Source organism: Diceros bicornis, chromosome 7 (assembly GCF_020826845.1).
Source record: "Diceros bicornis minor isolate mBicDic1 chromosome 7, mDicBic1.mat.cur, whole genome shotgun sequence".
Taxonomy (NCBI): Eukaryota; Metazoa; Chordata; class Mammalia; order Perissodactyla; family Rhinocerotidae; genus Diceros; species Diceros bicornis.
The window spans coordinates 58,048,535-58,067,970 of record NC_080746.1 but is presented as its reverse complement, the minus strand read 5'-3'; the positions used below and the strand labels follow the sequence as shown (position 1 = coordinate 58,067,970).

At 59.8% G+C, this 19,436-nt stretch overlaps 1 protein-coding gene across 9 annotated transcripts in view; it reads right to left on the bottom strand.

Moving 5' to 3' along the window:
• Window positions 1-19,436, bottom strand: part of ARAP1 (ArfGAP with RhoGAP domain, ankyrin repeat and PH domain 1) — a 61,168-nt gene that overhangs the window by 9,793 nt on the left and 31,939 nt on the right. For all 9 annotated transcript variants that reach the window (XM_058545665.1, XM_058545669.1, XM_058545667.1 and 6 more), the window contains 23 exons: window positions 18,516-18,685; window positions 17,830-17,897; window positions 17,048-17,178; window positions 16,756-16,911; window positions 16,315-16,384; window positions 15,890-16,010; window positions 15,279-15,481; window positions 14,341-14,447; window positions 11,503-11,702; window positions 9,504-9,589; window positions 8,134-8,316; window positions 6,900-7,074; window positions 5,590-5,724; window positions 3,609-3,744; window positions 3,226-3,328; window positions 2,394-2,589; window positions 2,065-2,116; window positions 1,792-1,955; window positions 1,415-1,627; window positions 978-1,083; window positions 401-548; window positions 226-312; window positions 71-139 (listed from right to left, as the gene is read on the bottom strand). In XM_058545665.1, coding sequence (XP_058401648.1) covers window positions 71-139; window positions 226-312; window positions 401-548; window positions 978-1,083; window positions 1,415-1,627; window positions 1,792-1,955; window positions 2,065-2,116; window positions 2,394-2,589; window positions 3,226-3,328; window positions 3,609-3,744; window positions 5,590-5,724; window positions 6,900-7,074; window positions 8,134-8,316; window positions 9,504-9,589; window positions 11,503-11,702; window positions 14,341-14,447; window positions 15,279-15,481; window positions 15,890-16,010; window positions 16,315-16,384; window positions 16,756-16,911; window positions 17,048-17,178; window positions 17,830-17,897; window positions 18,516-18,685 — 3,079 coding nt within the window. The remainder of the gene's footprint in view (window positions 1-70; window positions 140-225; window positions 313-400; window positions 549-977; window positions 1,084-1,414; window positions 1,628-1,791; window positions 1,956-2,064; window positions 2,117-2,393; window positions 2,590-3,225; window positions 3,329-3,608; window positions 3,745-5,589; window positions 5,725-6,899; window positions 7,075-8,133; window positions 8,317-9,503; window positions 9,590-11,502; window positions 11,703-14,340; window positions 14,448-15,278; window positions 15,482-15,889; window positions 16,011-16,314; window positions 16,385-16,755; window positions 16,912-17,047; window positions 17,179-17,829; window positions 17,898-18,515; window positions 18,686-19,436) is intronic.

Below are 19,436 nucleotides of genomic sequence, written 5' to 3'. Positions count from 1 at the left end.
ACCATGTGAGCCCGCGCCTGGCCCAGGGTGACTCTTCTGGCCCCTTGGCTTCTAGGTCCCTGTCCTCCACCTTGACATGCTGCTCGGTCTCCGCCTTCTTCTCCTCCAGGTACACGGTGCAGATGAAGTCACCAGCATGCTGTGGGGAGACAGGGCTCAGATGGAGGGCTGGGCGGCGGGTGTAGGTAGCTGGCCTGACCCCCCGCCCCAGGCCCTGTCCTTCACCTGCGTCCCACTGGCAGCACCAGCCACACGCATCTTCACAATGGCGGTGATCTCCTCCCGCTGCTTCCTCAGCTCCTCTTCATCCACCTGGGAAGGGGGAGGGATAGAGACAGATGGTCACTGCTGGCCGGGAGGCTCAGCCCTGCCCTCCACCGCCCACTGGCCGGGAACGCACACTAAACACCACCACGTAGTTGCTGATGAGGTCCTCCACCACGCGGCCGGCCTTGTAGTCCTGCCCGTCTGTCTGGAAGAGCGTGGGCCCAAACACAATCGCCAGGTTGTGCATGTTCATCTGGTTTGTGTCTGAGAAGCACTGGACACTGGAGAGGAGAGGACGGAGGCTTTGAGTGAGGAGTCCCACCCAGAACTTTCCCCTCACCTTCCCAATTCCTGACAGGCCCATGACTGGCCCCCAGAGTGAGGCCAGAGAAGGTCCTGGTCCGAGTGGACCACTAGTTAAGGGGAAGAGGGGACAGTCTTTCTGGCCATGTCTTGGGTCCCGGGGAGGAGCAGGGCTGGGAAGCTGGGAGACCTGGCCAAGGTCCCCTGGCCCCGAGCTGAAACCCCCTCGACTCTCCCACCCTGCAAGAAGTAAGCTGGGGAAAAAGTGTCCGAGATCCAGGCACATCATAAGTCTACACTCCGTTTCCAGGCCTCCCTGGTTCCCAGGGGAGGGTAGTCCACAGGATGGGGAGTCGAAGAATCTTCTCCACCCACCCCCAGAGCCCCGCAGTAGTACCACTCCTCACCAGTACAGGTGGCCGATGAGGGCCTTCACTGTGGCCCGGTTGACTGGGGGTAGATGCGCTAGGAGCTCTCTGTACCTGGAGACCTTCTTCTCCTCATCCTCAATCTCTGGGTGGGGGATATAGATCAGGTCAGGACCCCCCCGTAAGCACCTCCCCTGTCCCTCCCCTTGCCTCTCACCCTAGGTGACAGCGCTCCCTGTCCCCCCCCACCAAGTCAAACCCCGCCAGGCACTCAACAAGGATAAGGAATTCTCCACCTCCAGGAGACCCTGGCTCTGTACAGGGCAACAATGGAAATGGGAAGCAGAGGAGGGAGGAGACCAGCGCCTGTCCGCTGGGGCGTGATGTGCGTGATGGAAGAGGGAGTCCTGAGATAGGTGTGAACAAGGCAGCAGCACTGGCCTGGGTCACAGGCTGGGCATGGCTGCAGGGCGCACCTGAGGCCTCCAACCAGGCTTGGCGCTGGGTTCGCGTGAAGAGCCCATCGGGCAGGTCCCGCAAGAAGCGCTTGAGCGCCGAGGAGACGTCATCCACGTTCTGCTCGCCCTCCTTGAGGCGCACAGAGCGAGCGTCCTGCCGCAGGCTCTCCAGCAGCCGCTGCGTCTTCGACGTCTGCCCACACTTGCGGTAGATGCCCTCAGAGGTCAGACCTGGAGACGGGTTGGGCTGAGCTGGGGGCCGGGACAATGCCAAGGGGCTGCAGGCGAGGGTCACGGGGCGGGGCCTCGCTACTTGCAGAGGGATCCTGGGAAGGTGGGCAGGAGGTCAGTCTCCCTGAGACGGGTGGGGCAGGCGTCCTGGGGGCGGGGCTCACCGCACTGAGTGATGTAGTCCACACAGCGGTACACGATCACCGGGATGTCTGAGTCTCCGAGCTGCTGCTCCGACAGCGTGTCCCCTGAGCTGGCCGCTGCTTTCTGGATGGCCCCCAGCCAGCCCGTGAAGTCCAGCCGCCGCTCCCCCTGGATGTACAGCGTCCTGGGCCAGGGACAGTCAGTCACTTGGGGGTCTACCCCTGCCCCACCCCTCCTAGGCCTGTCGGATGGCCACAGGCTTCTCAGAGCCCCTCACGGAGGCCAGGGCTCACCTCCTTCGCTCCACCAGCACCAGAACCTGGTTCTCGCTGTCCCCTTGGACGGCTGTGGAGGGGCCAGTGGAGGTGAGGCCCAGGCCTTGTTCATGGTCCCCAACCGGCTCCCTCCTGAGGTTCTCTGGGCACACACACCCCTGGGACCCACCCACCAACACATGGGGTCACTGAGATACACCCCAAGGGCAGGAGAGGACATGGGAGGGCAGGCTGGCTCCTTCTGGCCAGGTCAGGGTAGAGTTCAGACTTCCAGGGAAGGGCTGGGGGCCTGGGAGCCCAGGATGGGGTTCCCTGGAGGTTGGGGGCCCAGGTCCGGGTCCACGCACAAAGTTCCTGCAGTTTCCGAAGTTGCAGCGGCTCCTCGCAGGGCCCCTCTGGGAAGACAGCGCGGAGCTCGGAGCCGGTGAGGGAGAACCAGCCCTCCTGGGCCCGCTGTAGGCTCAGGCCAGCTTTGTAGGGTAGGCGCCCAAGCCGCTCAAAATCCCGGGCCAGCAGATCCTCAGCCAGGGGAGGCACGAACGCCTGGTGGGGAGGCCGGGGGAGATGCATCAGCCAACAGCACTGCCTGCCCAGGACACCCCAGCTCTTTGGCTTGTGGGCACGTGCCCCTTTCCCACCCAGCTGCCTCCCACTGAAGAGCCAGGACCCAGACTGGTTGATCTGGGTGCCCTGGGCTCTAAGGACTGACTATCAGGAGGCTCACAAACAACTGATCAATGAACAATCAAGTAAGAGTCACAGGCCCTCACGACACAGGGGACCCCAGAGGGCACCTGGCTCTAGTCCCCAGGGCAGAACTCTCCTCTGCAGTGTCCCTGCCTCCTTCTTCCAGAACAAGGAGCTCACTCCCCCTGGAGGCAGCACTGTCCATCCTAAGATGGCTCTGACTATCATTCATTATTAAACATGTATTGAGCATCTACGGAGTGCAGGGCCCACAGCCTTTCTTCCACACAGTTGAGATAGGTCTTCTGACCTCCCCTCAGGGGGCTGCACATTATGTCAGGCCCTTGGCCCAAACAGCCAGCCCTGTGTCTGCTGCCCTCCATCCAGCCCCTGCTCCCTGAGGTGGGGAGCTGGGATACATGGGATCGGCCAGGAGGCCCCACCCTGGGCCCTGCAGACTCCCCCCACACCCACCCGCTAACCCAGGCCCACCTTAGCAATGCACTTGACCCACTCACGAGCCAGCTCCGCACTCTCCAGCCCAAACAGGTACAGCCGCTCTCCCTCCGTGTACACCTCAAAGGTGTGCTCAAAGCTGTAGACTCACAGGCCAAAGTTCAGGCCCACCGCGCCCCGCCCTGGCCCACCCCCAGCACCCGCAGCCCTCGTGACTGCCCCTCCCCTGGCCCCCTTAGAGGTGGTGGAAAAACCCTAGACTGGGGCCTCGGGAGACCTGGTTCAGCCCTTGTACAGCTGGGTTTGCTGTGTGACCCTGGGGAGGTCTTGCCCCTCTCTGGGTCTGTTTCCCTGTCTCCCCAGTGGGGGGTTGGACCTTACAGCAAGAATAGTCTGTGCTTCTGCCCAGGGGCACTCACCCGTGTGTGTCGGGAGGGGGCACTGCCAGGCACACAATCTCGCTGGCCCGAATCTCCCCATTGGGGGTCACTGCCCGCTCATTCTCATAGTAGCTCAGGACCCCGTCGCTAAGGACACACCAGCGTCGGCTGAACTCTGAGAAGTTGGGCAGGGGAGCCATGAGGGAGCTGCCCACCCTCACCTGAACACTACCCTGCATCTTTCCTGGGTCCCACTCCCACCTGACCCACGTCTTCTTCATCCTAACTCACAAGATTCCCCCAAATCCATCCTCCTCCCCTCAGACCACAGCTCTCCCCTGGACCACTGCAGCAGCCTCTTCATTGGTCTCCTAGCCTCGCTTCTTCCAAGATTCAAAAGTGATCTAGCTAAAATCAGACTCCGTCCTTCCTCGGCTCAACATCCTTCCATGCCTCCCTTTTCCTCAGGACAAAGCCTGCCCCTCTCAGCCTGGCATTCAAGGCCCTGCCGGGCCTGCCCCTGCAGCTGCCTCTCTGACCACACATCCCACACTCCCTGCTTTTGCTCACCCTGTCCCCTCCTCCATACTCTCCATCCTTCAAGGCCAGCCCAAACGCCACAGGATGCCTTCCATGCCCCCCTCATATCCCCCCTCCCCTGCCAGCAGCACCCAGCGCTCTATACTCTGCCTCCTCCTATGATGAATGGTTCTGAGGAGACTGACAAGATCCCATAAGGGAGCAGAAAAGGAATCTGGACCAGGAAAGGTGGGAGAAAGAAAAGAATATCAAGGCCATGCAGGCTTGTATAGTTCATAGCATTGAAGCTTCACACTGGCAGAGCTTCCTGGCACCCAGGGCAAAAAGGATGACTCGGGTAGTTCCATAAAGGACATTGTCAGCAGAGGGAGGTAGACCAGGACAGTGCCCTGGGGGCAGTGAGGCAGTGAACAGCACACAGTTCTGAAGAAATCTCTTGGGGAGTTGCAGGGCTTCATCAGGAGTGCTGAGGAATGCAGTGAGCAAGGGCCTCAACAATGTTCCCCCAGCAGGCACTGTCTCTCGCCCAGTCTATGAGGACATGACATTTGCCCTCTGAGGGCGGTGAGTGCCAGAGCCTGCTCCCCAGGCTGAGCTCCCTCCAGGAGCACCAGCCCTGCCTCAGTCACTTCACCCTGCAGAGACGTGCCAAGTGCCCCCTGGGCAGTAGGCACTGTTCTAGGTGCTGGGGGCTACAGTGGCAGTCAGGAGGCACTCATATTCCAGTGGGGCACAGAGAACCAATAGATAGACCCAAAAATAAGACAAATTACTGCCCAATACGTGGTGTGAAAGTAGCATAAAAGTAGAGTAAATAAGGCGCGCCATTTTGGATAAAGTGGTCCAGGCTGAAGTCTCTGAGGGGTGACATTTAAATAGAGACCTGATTGAAGTGAGGGACTGACCATGCAGATATTTGGGGAAAAGCATCTTGGGCAGAGGGAACAGCAAATGCAAAGGCCCTGGTGGGAGTGAACACGCATGTCTGAGAAACAACACGGAGGCCAGTAAGGCTGGAACAGAGTGAGTGAGGGGAAAGGGGACAGCGAGGTGACGGGGTGGGGCGGCTGACGTGCAGGTCCTTGTGGGATGTGGTAAGGACATGGATTTGACTCGGCTTTGGGGAGCAAACGCAAGGCAGAGATGAGAGAGGGACGGAGCTTTAAGCTCAGTCCTCAACTTCCTACCTCCGCAGGCTGCAGATACCAGACGCCCAGCACAGGCCCACCAGCAACAGGGGCTCAATAAAGACTTCTTCAGGCTACAGGAGACCCTGGCAGTGACTTGCTCTGCAGTGCTGTGCCCCACTGCCACCCCAATCAGCCCATTTATTAAGCACCTACTGTGTACCAGAGACCACATCCAGGAAGCCCTTCAGAATGACTCTGCCACAGTGCACTTGGCACCTTCACCTGGCTTCCCTGGCCCTGCCACCAAGCCAGAATGCCACGGCCAGGGCGGAATCTGGCCCGGCACCCACCTTCTCGGGCACGGCGGTCCTGCAGCAGCTTGCCGGCAGAAGCAGTCTTGTAGAGGAAGCCGCTGTGGCTCACAGTTGGCACAACCACCGAGTAGTGCTTTTCCAGGGGCTTCATCGAATCCAGCCGGGGTACCTCTTTTGGGAAAGGGGAAAGAATGGCTGGTCATGCTCACCATCCAAGGGTGTCCCCCCTCATCCCACCAGGTTGGGCATCTAAGCTTTCATTCAGGGGTCCCCTGACTGGCACCCTCTCACTCCACATCCAGGGTTTTCCCCCAGCCATTCTCCCCTCACCCAAGGCCCAGCTCCAGTACCTCCCCTTCCAGGAAGACCCCCTGACTCCCCAGCCCAGCCCATAGCACTTTCCCCATTGAGGCACAGGGCCAACACACGAGAATGATGGGGGCCTTGGGCAAACTCACTAACAATCCCCAGAGGGAGGTTTGTCCCAGATGATGCAAAGCTAAGGAAGCAGCCTGGCTCCAGCCCTGCTCCCAGCGGTCCCAAAGCCCAAGCCAGCTGGGTGGTCTCCTGTGCCTCCCTGGACACCTGGGTTCTCTCCAGCCCAGCGCACCCCACCCACCCGTGGCCCCGAGCCCAGAGCCCCGGCTGCCGAGCTCCACCCTCTGTCCTGGGATGTGGCCCCAGAGGCCAGCCCTGGGCATGACCAGCAGTGCTCACCCCACTATCCCCTCACCCACCCCCGGAGTGGGAGCCAAACGGGACCCAACTCCAGTCTGTGGCAGAGCCCCACCCAGACAGCAGCAGACAGGGCTGCCCTGGTGGGTCACCCGTACATGGAGACATGCATCACACCCACACAGCAACACAGACACACTCTGCACAGACACAAACCCCAAAGCCCTCAACACACCCAGGTGCAAGGAAACACAGACCCACAGCCGCTCAGAGACGCACAGACACTAGCACACAGACACCACCCTGAGGGCCTACACTGCAGGTCAGGAAGGGACCTACAAAGAGACCCACAAAGAGTCCTAGGGAGGGACCCCATCTCTCTACACAGAGAGAGACGCAGAGACACAAAGGGACACGCGTACGGAGGGGCAGCCAGATGCACAAGAGTACACTGACATGCAAACCCAAACACACCCCAAATCATACACACACTGCTGCACCAGGGCCCCTCAAGGAGCTGCAATTACAGCTCGAGTGGTATGTAAATCACATCTCCCAGGGCGACCCACAGCCGCTGGCGGCCCCCCCACCCAGCATCCCCTCCAAAGGCCCAGACCCTGGCAGCAGGGAGGCCCCAGCCCTCGAGGTGGACAGTCCCACTGGCCGCTCACCCGTGGTCTTGTTGTTCCGAAGGAATTCCATCTGCAGTGTCTGTCCCGCCTGCTCGGCAAGAGCCAGGGGTGTGGGGGCCTCAGGGTCCCCTGAGAAGCAGTTGACCCCAGCCCCGCAGCCCAGGAGCGCCTGGGTCTCAGCCAGGTCCGTGGTGGTGACTGCAGCACACAGGGCCTGGGAGAAGGAAGGGGAGGGTCAGCCCAAGCCGGAGTGAGGGGCCAGTGGGAAAGGGGGCGTGGAAGAGGAGAGGGAGGAAGGGGAAGGAGACACCCAGGTCTGGGGGCCCATCCTCAGGGTGAAGGAGAGAAGGAAGAGGAAGAAAGACAGAGAGGAGAGAAGGAAGAGAAAGGCTGAGGGGGGAGGGCAGGCAGCCCCACAGAGGCCAGGGGTCCCAGAGGCCTAGGCCTCACCCCTGCTGGCAGCCCCCAGGACCCTGTCAGCTCCAGGCCTGTTCTCTAGAGCCTCTCCAGCTCCCTCTGCCTTGTGGAAGGGCAGAGGGGGTGCTTTCTAGCTAATTCCTCCCACATTTGAATTCCTCACTGCCTGCCCAGCCCTCCCAACCAATGGGAGCTGACACTCCTCCTGGCTGGCAGGCTAGACTGGGCTGGGCTGGGGGCTGGACGCCTGGGTTCCTGGGAGGTGGAGGCCTGGCTCCCACTGGGCTCCTAGCTGGACTGAGCCTGCCTGGGTGGGGCTGCTTGGGGGAGGGGCTGAAGGCCGAACAGAGGTCACAAGTGGCATCCCCCTGCCTCAGAACAGGCTACCTCCCACTCAGGCTAAACCAGAGCAGGGCGCGGAGCTTGGCTCCCAGCCTCTCGGGGCCTGGGGCCCATAGGGGGCCTCATCTTGAATAGGGTGTGTGTGGGGGGGGGTAGGTCAGAGCAGCCAGCTGTTTTTCATGAGCCTGACAGGAAATAGCATCCCCATCAAGTTCACTCCTTTTGGCAGGATTCAGAGGAGCAGGACAGGGTGCGGGAGACAGAAGAATCAGGAGGGGAGGGAGGCAGACAGATGCTGGAGACACGGCCTTGGCCCAAGGGTCAGGCCCGGCTCCTCCTCGCTTTGCCCCAACTCTCCCTGTGGCTTAGGCAGGGTCCTTCCGCCCTCTGGGCCTCAGTTTCCCCATATGCCAGCTCATTGCTCTGAGCTGGTGGAAAAGATGGGCTGAGAGGAATGGGGGGACAGGAAGAAAGGGGGTGGTCTCACGGGGCCCCAGAGGCCCAGCGCCCTGACCTTGTCCAGCTCCTCCTGGTTGCCAAAGAGCGGGTGGTAGCGGCGGTACTTGCCCTCGCGGTATTTGGCCTCCAGGTGGCGCCGCCGGGCGCCAGGGCTGCTGCTGGGCTGCAGGGCCTCACTGGGAGGCACGTTGGCGGCCCAGAAGCGGTTCCCAGCGCCATTGCCCAGCTGTAGGAAGAGCTGCGGGTGTGGGCAAGAGGTTAGAGGGGCAGCCTACGGTCAGGGGCCTGTGCCTGGCAAAATCCTGGTTTTGAGGTTGTCAGGCCGGGAAAGCCAGGCCACCGGCCCACTTTCCCATCCCGGAAGCTGAGGGCAGCCTGGCCTGCTGGTAGCCGTGGGTGCTCCCCAACCAGCCCTGGCCTGAGCCCACTTCCTCAGCTCAGTGATGGGACAAGAGGCAGGCAGGCCAGGCGCCTGGTTGCGGGCCTGGCTATTTCCACACCCGGTCCCACATCTGGAACTCTGCATCCCCAAGGTTATCACAGCTTGGTGGGAGGGGCCCCGCTGTCAGTCAATGGGGTGGGCAGGGATTCTAGAAACACCTCCAGTCCCTGACACTCCTCTCTGAGCTCGGCGGGGGGCTGGGGGGGGATTCTGGGGGAGCACAGCGGTCCAGTATTCCAGGGCCTAGTGTATTCATTCTTTCCTTCTGCTGATCATTCGTTCCATAGCCATTTCCTGGGTTCCCCACCTGGCCTCTCTGTCAGGTCCTGTGTGGGTGCCGGGGTCACAGCAGAGAACAAAGCGGAAACAGTTCCTGCCACCACTGACTCACTCGGTGACTTCGGCCAAGTCATTTTCTCTCCCTGGGTCTCAACGTTCTCATCTGTAAACTGGGGATTCAACCCTAACTCACAGGGCACGTGACACCCAAACTGCTCTGGAGGCGGCAGCATGGCTGGGGCTGTCAGGAAGGCCCTGTGCCAGCCTCCTGTTACAGGTTCTCCCATGGAACTACCACACACAGGGGTCCTGGGAACCCCAAGTACGCAGGCACAAATATGCACACGAGTGTGCCCCCAAACGTACATACTCACACCCACTGGCACATGTGAGTACAGATGAAATTAAGTAAATATTTTAGGTTTTGCAGGACACACAGTCTCTGTTGTATACACTTTCTTTCTTTCTTTCTTTTTTTTTTACAACCCTTTAACACTGTAAAAACATGCTTAGCTCACTGGCCAGTTTGCTGACTTTGTCAAAAATCGACTTTTCCCAAATCCCCACCCACCAGATGATCCCAAAGGTCTCTTCTAGCTCCAGAGTGCTGGGGTCGGGGAGATGGGAGAGACCGGGTTGGGAGACCCAGGCGGCAGCTGAGTGGGGCAGACCCCAAACGTGGGCGGCAAGCAGGGGCCTCCCACCTCAATGAGTGTTTCCGTCCACACCTTCCTGTCCATCTTCAGGCTCCGCACCTTGGAGATGCCAGCGCCCAGGCCACGGTGCTCCCCTGGAGACAGAGGGCCAGACTCGGGGTCATTGGGGCCCTCTCCCCCACATGAGCACTCACTCCCCCCCTACAGTGCCCATCCAGGGACAGAGGGAGAGGCCACAGGCAGGACCCAGGGGCTAGGCCTGCAGCTCCACCTCCTGCACAGCTCCAGAATCCAGCCACACACCCCTCCTCCCCGCAACACAGGACTGAGCCCTGAAACTGGCACCTGGGCTCCTGCAGCGGCCCCCCAGCTGGCTCCCTATAGCCACCAGTGGTCCCCCGCAGGCCACTCTCCACACATCCCAGCCTGAATGATCTCTTTAAAATGCAAATTCCCTTCAAATCCCTGCATTAGACCCTCCAGTGGTTCCCCAGAATTAGATCTAAATTCCCTACCTGCTTCCCCTCCAATCTCATCCCATGCCCCACCCACAGCCACACTCTTCTAACTGTCCCTGCTCATTCCTGCCTCAGGGCCTTTGCACTCACTGTTGTTTTTGCCTGGACTCTCTTCCTCCGTCTCCCCAGGGCTGTTCCCTCCTGTCATTCAGATCGTTGCAGCTGACACAACACCTCCTCAGAGAAGGCTTCCCAGACAAACACATTTCTGCCTAGCCCTTGTTATTACCCGATACTTCTAGTGGTTCCATTGGTTTGTGTATGTAGTTTCTGCCTCTCCCCTCTAGAATGGAAGCTGCAGGAGAGCAGGACCCTTGACTACAGGCATTAGGGTCTAGCCTCAGAGCCTAGAACAAAGCCTGGCACAAAGCGAGCACTTAATAAATCTCTTGGAATGAAAGGAGAGAGGGGGTTTGTGCTGGAAGGAACGCAGCCTTGCTCAGCTATCGGTTCCACAAAGGACCCCTGCAGCGGGGAGGGGCTGGGGGCACTAGGAGTGCCCGGCACTGCCTGGCTCTGGCCTCGGCCCCACCTCCCTCTGCAACCTCCTGCGGAGCCCCTCATCCACTCCAGTCACCCTCACCCCTCCGTGAACGCCTCCCTAATCTGGTCTCCATTGAGCCATCGCTTTCCTGCACCCAGACCTCACAGCCCAAGTCTCCTGGACATTTGCCCTGACCGTCCCACAGGCTTCAGCGTTTTTCACTGAGCTCAGCAACTTCCCCAGAACTGTTCCTTCTCCTGGATCCCCACGTCCCACCGCCCAAAGCTGCCACCTGGGCATTGTCAGCTCCCATGGGGGCTGAATCCCCAGCACCTAGCACAGTGTCGGCACATCACAGACCCTCAATAAATGTTGAGTGAATAGATGAATGAATCTTGGGCTCCACCCTCTTTCTTTCTCATCCTCTTCATCTGATCTGTCATCGGGACTTTTACGCCGTACATCCTAAATCGTTCTCGAATGCTCTCCATCGCTTCCCCAGGCCAGGCCTCCTCCTCCTCCTCTCTCTCATAGATCCTGCAGCAGCCTCCTCACTGGCCTCTCCTTTCACCCCCTCCAACTCAGCTTCCACCCACCAGCCAGAGTCTGATGCACAAGTCTGACCACGTCCCTCCCACCCTGCCTCCCATCCCCCTCCAGATGAATCACCAGCTGCTCCCTCTGCAGGCAAAGCCCTGTCCCGGCCTGGCCCCTGCCATGCCCTCCTGCCTCACCCCCTTCCACTCTTCTGATGTGACAGGGCACTGGACCTCAACAGGCCTGGGCTCAAATCCAGACTCACTTACTTGCCAGGTGACCCCAAATGAACCATTTTCCCTCCCTGTGCCTCTGTGTCCCCACCTACGACATGAGAAGTCGAATCCCTGCTTTGCAATGTAAGGACTGCACGTGAGTAAGGGTGGGAAGGAAGACAATGACCTCTGACTACTATCTTCGCTCCAGCCCCTCCAGCCAGACAGGCCACCTGCCATCCCCACATAGCAGCCCTGTCAGGTCTTGGCCTGGGGCCCCACCCCACACACACCTGCACAGCGCTTGCAGATGACGACACAGAGGTTGATGGAGGCCCAGTCAGGCTGCGCAGCCCCGCAGTCGGCACAGAACCTGTTGGGGGCCACGGCCCAGATGCGCTCGGCCACTTCCGAGGTCGACAGGGCCTCGGCAATGGCTCCCTGCATGGCCTCCAGCCAGTGCTCCTTCTCTAGCTCCGATTCGGCCGAGAAGCTGGGGACACAGAAGTAGAGGGGAGGGCTCAGAGGGATTTGGGGGCAGCATGAGGGGGGCATAGCATGAAGCTGGGGGGAACAGGGCATTGAAAGCTCCTAGTCAGAACAGGGAGGCATCCTGGGTCCACGGGGGGAGGGAGCTCTGGACAAAGGGAAGGACACCACAAACCTGAGAGACGCTTGGGGGCTGGAGCCCAGAGGGGGCTCTGCCCCGCCCAGGGAGTAGAAAAGGCTGCTGGGAAGAAATGATGCCAGCACTTAGACTTGACAGATGAGAAGGGCTTAGCCAGTTAAAGAGGTGGAAAGGTGTTCTAGAAGGAACAGCATGTGCAAAGGGGCAGGATGGCACACGGCATTCCAGCACCTGTGGGCAGGATGGGCAGACTGGCAGAGAAGGTGGGAGACAGAGAGGGACAAGCCTGTGCCAGGCAGAGGAGGTCAAAGTGCATCCAGAGGACAATGGAGAAGCAATAGAGGGCTTCAGTGGGGAGGAGGGTGGGGGTACAGAGACGTCTTCCCCTCTGGCTCTTTCCTTGCCACCACTGAGTCGTGTGTGCATTCAGGTTCAGCTCCACCCATAACCCACTGCCACGGCCAAAGAAGGCTCTGATGCTGGAGCTGTAATGGACCAGCACGTGGAACCCAGGAAGCTGCCAAGGCCTTGGCCAAGCACCCAGCCCATGTCTGTGTGCCCGCATCCAACTGTGTGAGCCTACGTCTGCCAGGCTAGTGGAGGCTCTTGGTGCTGAACACCAACTCAACCTCATCGAGGCTGATGACAACAAGAAAGTAGGGAAACGGATGGGCCTCTGGAAAGTGGTTGGTTGCAGTTGATAGTGAAAGGATGATGGCAAAGAATCTCAGGACAAGGATGTCATTGAAGAGTACTCCAAAGGCAAGAAATGAACAAATAAAATCTTGGCTTTCTGAGGCCGGCCCCATGGCATAACGGTTGGAGTTGGGCGTGCTCTGCTTCGGCAGCCTGGGTTGATGGGTTTGATCTCAGGCGCTGGTCTATACCACTCGTCAGTCAGGCTGTGGTGGCGACCCACATACAAAATGGCACGGATGTTAGCTCAGGGCTAATCTTCCTCAAGCAAAAAGAGGAAGATTGGCAACAGCTGTTAGCTCAGGGCCAGTCTTCCTCAGCAAAGAAAAAAGAAACTTGGCTTTCAACAAAAAGAACAAAAAAGACCCCTCTGACAGTCAGACAGGCAGCAGAAGGGTGAGGACGCAGGCACCAGGCCAGAGGGCCCACAGGCCAAGAGCAAAATGGTGAGAGGCAGACGGGAGGGACCAGGTGGAGGTGAGAGAGCAAGGCAGGCAAGACAGTCTTGCACAGGGGTGAACGGGTGAGGCAGGGGTCTCCCGGGGTTGAGACAGGGCACCCGGGGAGGGAACAGTGAGTTGAAGAGGAAGAGGGAAGATGTCCACAAAGTTGTCAGACATGGAGGTCTAGAGATCAGGAGAAAGACCCTGCTGGAGACAGAAATCTGAGCTAAGGGCAAAAGCGATGAGGATGGAGGGATGATAACGCTAGCGTCCACCAGGCAGTCACTGCGCACCGTGCCAGATAACAGCTTTACCAAGACTGCCGTGTCCTGCTCAGAGAGGAGAAAACAGGCACAGAGAAGCCAAGTGATGTGCCCAAGTCACACAGTGACCCAGTGGTGGACCCAGGATGTTATGGACTGAATTGTGTCCCCCTAAAATTCAAAGGCTGAAGCCCTAACCCCCAAAGTGACTGCATTTGGAGACAGGGCCTAGGGAGGTAATTAAGGTTAAATAATGTCATAAGAGTGGGGCTCTACTCTGACGAGGTTTGTGTCTTTATAAAGAGGAAAGGACACAAGACTCTCTCTCTCCACATTGCCCGGAGGAAAGGCCGTGTGAGGACACCGTGAAGAGGTGGCCGTCTACAAGCCAGGAAGAGAGGCCTCTCCAGAAACTAACCCTAGTGGCGCCTTGACCTTGGACTTTCAGCCTCCAGAACTGAGAGAAAATAAACTTCTGTTGTTTAAGCACCGCCCCCGCCCCCTGTCTGTGGTATTCCGTCATGGTAGTCGAGCTGACTCATCACAGGCTCTGAACCCAGGCACGGCACAGTGCCTCAGAGGTGGCAGCTGAAGGCCCGGGAGGGGGAGAGCCTGCCCAGAGAGAGGACAGAGGACAGAGACAGATAGCTGAGGGATGCCTGAGGTCAGAGGAAGCCAGGATGGTAGAGTCTTGGAGGCTCAGGGAGGAGCACCCAGAATAGACCCTACGAGACAAGGAGGGAATAGCAGCCTCTGATCTCGAGCAAGTATTAATGACAGACAAGCACTTTTCAGGGAGCAGGGCAGGCTGGAGGGGACGGCAGGGTGAGTGGGCGGTGCAGAGTCAGTATGGACAACTCTGGGAGCAGTGTGGCGAGGAAGGGAGGATGGAGATGGCCAGAGGGAGGTGGGGTGAAAATGAGATTTCCTAGAGGGGAGGGATCAGAGCAGGCTGCCGAGTGAAGGAAAAAGACAGCAGAGGCGGGCAGGGCTGGGAAGGGAGGGGAGAGATCTATCCCAGAAGAAGAGGTAGCTTCACATGCCAGAGGAAAATACCAGGAGGGAGTGAGGATACAAGTGAGCGAGGGGAGGGAGGCTCACCTGAAGATGCGGTAGGGGGTGGTGAGGTCGAAGCTGCGCCGGTCTGCGTCCTTCACGTTGCCCACGCTCATGTCGATGAAGGTGATGCCGATGCCCAGGTGGTACTCCTGGCAGGCAGGTGGGAAGGGGTGAGGCAAGGCCTGGGGGTGGGGCTCAAGGCCCAGGGAGGGGGCAGAGAGGAGGGGGAGGTAGGAACCTAGGGACTAGAAAGTGCCTAGGAAGGAGATAAGGGAAGGCTCAGGAATGTGGGCATGGGAAAACAGATCCAGCTCAGAGGCCACGTAGCAAACATAGGGAGTGCAGGAGCCAGGGCGGTGATGGGAGGGTAACACTCAGGGACCAGACAGCAGATGGGGTCAGAACTAAGGGCAGGAAGGGGGGCAGGCAAAGGGCTGGGCTCTGTCAGGGGAAAGAGGAAAGAAAAAGGGCAGGCTGAGGGACCAGGTGGGCAGGGGAGGGGCTGAGGGACCAGGTGGGCAAGAGGGAGGGGCTGAGGGAACGGCAGACAGGGGAGGACCAGGGTAGACATGGGCAGGGCTCAGGGACCAGGTGAGCAGGGGAGGGGCGAAGGGACCAGGCAGGCATGAGGCAGGGCTGAGGGACCGGGTGGGCAGGGGACAGGCTGAGGGACCAGGTGGGCAGGAGACTGGCTGAGAAACCAGGGTGGGCAGGGGAGGGGCTGAAGGACCAGGTGGGCAGGGGAGGAGCTGAGAGACCAGGTGGGCAGGAGACTGGCTGAGGGACCAGGTGGGCAGGGGAGGGGCTGAGGGGCCAGGATGGGCAAGAGATAGGCTGAGGGACCAGGTGGGCAAGGGAACGGCTGAGAGACCAGGTGGGCAGGGGACAGGCTGAGAGACCAGGTGGGCAGGGGACCGGCTGAGGGACCAGGTGGGCAGGGGGCAGGGGAGAGGTTCACAGCCTGGCCGACCCCTTCACACCTCCAGATTCTTGTAGAGCTGCACTTTGTCCCCTACCACGGCCACATACAGTTTATTCTTGAAGCCACGTAGCTCCAGGCTGCCAGCGCGGTCAGGCTGCTCTGAGCCTTGAACACCCAACGGATAAGCGCTAGACAGCCGGGCCCGGGCACGCTGCTCGGCCACTGCCTGCTGCAGGGCCTGCATCCACTCCTTCCGCTCCGCTGCAGGCAAAGGGGAAGGAGTAAGGCCAGCTCAGCCTGGCAGGGAGCCCGCTGAGGGTTCCCCATTCCAGGCTCCTCAGGCAACACTTCCGCCAGAAAGCCCGCCTATCTCTGACCATCTCCGAGTTCTCTGACTTAGATGAGCTCAGGCTCCAATCCCAGCTGTGCCACCTACACAAGGCAAGCCACCTCGCCTACCCGAGCCTGTTTCCCCGTAAATGAGAACGTGTGGTTCAGAGGTCTCAGTGGGTGTCTCAAGCACAGAGCCGGTCAGGGGGTGCCCCCTGCCCTCCCCCACCTCACACAGGGTTGACTCCTCTCTGGTTTGATGTGGGGGGAGACGTACCCTGGTTCTCCTCCCCCACTTATCAGACCAAACTGCCAGTCTTCTCCCCACCCAATCCCCACCATCGCTCTCCGCCCGGAAGGCAAAGGTCCGGTTGTTCGTGATCACTTCAAACTTCTGGTCCCCAATGGCAGCCACGCGGGAGATGCAGGCCACAGAGACAAAGCGCTTAGAGTAGGCATCCTGGGGAAGAGAGAGGAGCTGTACTGTGGGGGCTGCGGAGGGGCCCCAGAGGCCCAGCCCCTCCCTGACCCCCTCAGCCTCAGTGAAATGAAGGCTGCAGGCCTGCGGCCCACAGGTGGTCAGGGATAACCTCTATGCCGACCCTGACCACAGCCCATGGCTGGTCAGAGGGCCAGGAGGACACGGTGCAAGGAGTCAGACCGGAGCTCGGGTGAGGACCCAGCTCCACCTGCGTCCAGTGTCGGGGTTCAGCCTAGGACCAGGCTGGAGGAAGGGTCACACCAGGGACCAACACAAGCCTCACCTTGTTACTATCAAAGTACCGCAGGTAATCAGCATCCAGTCTCACCCATCGCTTCTGATAGATGTAAGATCTGGAGAGGCAGAGGCAGAGGGACAACAGAGCAAAGGACTGGGGATTACTCCGTCCTCCAGGATTACCCCAGCCCTCTCCGGCGGCCCCATACAAAGTGAGGAATAGCCAGGGCCAAGGGAGGATCCCAAATGGTCACTGAGAAGAAGATAGACTTTACCTACAGCAAGAATAACCAAAATCAGACTTAAAGAAGGACTTCCCAATTTTAGGGGTCATAAAACACATGATGATGGGTGGTTACAGTCTGCCTGAAAGGAAACCTGCTCAAATAACCTTGGCTCCTCTGGTTTTTGGATCCATGGTACCAGAACACTAAAGCACCGCCCACCCCATGCAGAGCACTGGCAGGACCCAACAGGCCTCACTCACCCCTGTGGTGGGTTCTTGTCCAGCCAGCCGGCCTTGATGACCGGTGTGATGGAGGTGGGGTCCCCAGGCAGCCCGTCCATGGGGTGTGGTGGGAGCTCGGGGATCAGGAGGCTGCTGGGCAAGGATGAGCTCAGGCTGCTGGTGTGCCATCCACCGCTGGGGGAAGAGGAGAGGGAATGAGAGGGGCCGGGGTGGGGGCTGCCGCAGGGTGGGGGCTGAGGACATGGGGGGCTGGCCTTGGAGAAGGAGGGAGGCTGGGTGGGAGAACCGCCAAAGAGGAGTGGACACTCACTTGGGGATGCCCTCGTAGTCGTGGTCATCCTCATCTTCACCCCCTTGGTCATCCCCGGACAGATCCTCCCCCTCGCTCAGCAGACTGGCCACACGCACGGCCCGTGGGACTTGGCTCACTGGGGGCTCCTCCTGCCCCCCCAAGAGCCACTCAGTGTCAAAATGCTTCCCTTTGAGCCCCAGATCACACCCACCCAGGGGCTGCCACATCCCCCTCCATCCACTCCATCCCGGACCCACACAACTCGGTACTTTTACTTCTGTTTCCTCGCGCTCCCCTCCCCTGCCAGCAGACTGCACAGGGACCCAGGGAGACGGGGTCACAGGGACAGAGACACTCAGTGCAGGCACAGGCCCAGGTCACAGACAAAGACAGAAAGACAAAGGGACAGAGAAAAAGACTCAGGGATAGAGAGTGAAGACACGCAGAGAGAGGGTGACATGGGGACACAGAAAGTGAAACAGAGACAGAGGGGCAGACACTCCAAGACAGATGTGCGCAAAACACTGAGGGAGGGAAGAGGCCACACACAGCCATCCAGATGTAGCTGACCACTGGAGCTGGAGCCACAGACCAGAGCCCCAGATCACCGGCCCAGCGTTCTGGGACTGTGCCTGACCCCTGACACCCCTGCATGGCAGATAGTGAAGAGGGAAGGGAACTCCCCAGGGAACCAGCTGCCTTTCTCTATCTGGTGGTCCCAGGGTCTGAAAGGCAGCTGGGCAGCCCGCCCTCCATGCTGACAGGCAGACAGCTCAAACCCTCACCACCACCTGCCCCACCTTCTTGGTCATCACGCCAGCTGGGGCCCCTGGCCCCTCCTCTGGGTACTCATCGTAGTCAGAGTCATCTGGGGAGAGATAGGATGGGGGCGACTCAGAAGCAAGGAGCTTGGCCTCCCCTCCTGGGCACCTGGGCCTGGCTTCACAAAGGCCACCCACGTCCTGAGAGAGACACCCACCCCCACCTGGGCCTGGCTTTCAAACAAAAGTCACAGTGGACAGGAAGTGCTATTTATAGTCTCAGGCCTCGTAGGACGGTCCCAGGGGTTGGCCAAAGAAGAGGCCAGGCCACCACAGGGAGGTACAAATGGGCAGCGGGATTCAGGGTCAGGGGCGGGGACTGTTCAAAAAAGGCTAAAAAAAGCAACAAGAATCAAGACTCAAGAATAGCGGACAATCTGAGGAAAAGCCAACCACTCACGACCATGGGAGATACTCCCCGACTTTAGATCACGGGCAACTCAAAGTCTGCCACGTGCCTGCACCTAAAAGTCAGCAGGTCAGAGAGGTGGGTGCTGTCTCCATTGTGAGGATGGAGAGAACGGGTTCACCTGTCCAGGGCCACAGAGTAGGTCAGTGGCAGGGCTCAACAAAAAGGGGAGTGCGATCCTTGCAGCCCTGCAGACTCCTGAGGGCCCCGATCCCAGGCCACCCGCCCAAAACCCATGCCTGCCTCCGGCACTCACCGAACTCTGGGGGCAGGCGAAGAGGCTTCGGGGGGATCTCTGGCAGGCTGGGAGGTGGAGATGGAGGCTGAGGATGCCCCCAAGGGAAGGTGATCGGAGGCTCCTCGGGCTCTGGTTGGGTGGGGGATGACAGTGGTGGTGACAGTAACTCCTCCTCCTTGGCAGGAAGGCTGGGAACAGATCAAAAGTTGGGCACCAAGGGGTTAGCTCAGTGCAGCTCAGTCACTGAGCTGGGTCAGTGTCACCATGCGACAGAGCCAGGACCCAAACCCACTGAGCCCCCAGCTCACCTGAGCTGCAGCAAGACTCATTCATTCCACAAACTCAGACAGGAGCCCTCCTCCACACAGCCCTCCTCGCCTCACTCCGTTGCCCTAAACCCTCCAAGGCCCCCAAAGCTTGAAGGATGCGGGCACCTTCTTCGGCCTGCATGACCTGGCCCTGCATTCCTGTGACAAACATCTGATCCCACCCCACTCCTCGTGCACACCAGCTCCTCATCTCCACTACCATCCCCCCAGGAACCCTTCCCTGACTCCAAGGCCAGGTTCGGGGCCCCCTAGGCTCCCACAGCCACGGTGCTCCCCTCTGTCTCAGCACAGACCACACTGCTCCCTGCAGGCTGAGTGTCTCCCGAAGGGCTCTGGCATCAGGGGGGGGTTGAACTTTGCCTCAGTCTTAGTTCCTGTGTGTCCTGGGGCAAGCACCTAGCCTCTCTGAGCCTCAGTTTCCTCTTCGGTAAAGTGAGGACTACGTCGCTGACCTGGTTGGAGGATTCACCAAGACAAGGGTGTCGTGTGCCAGCACACAGGACGCGCAGGGCCCACCAGCTGGAACAAGGTGCCTGAGCCCTAGAGGCCTGGCCCCAGGCATCTGGCAGGGGCCAAGGAGGAGCAGCAGGGTGGGCGGGCAACCCTTCCC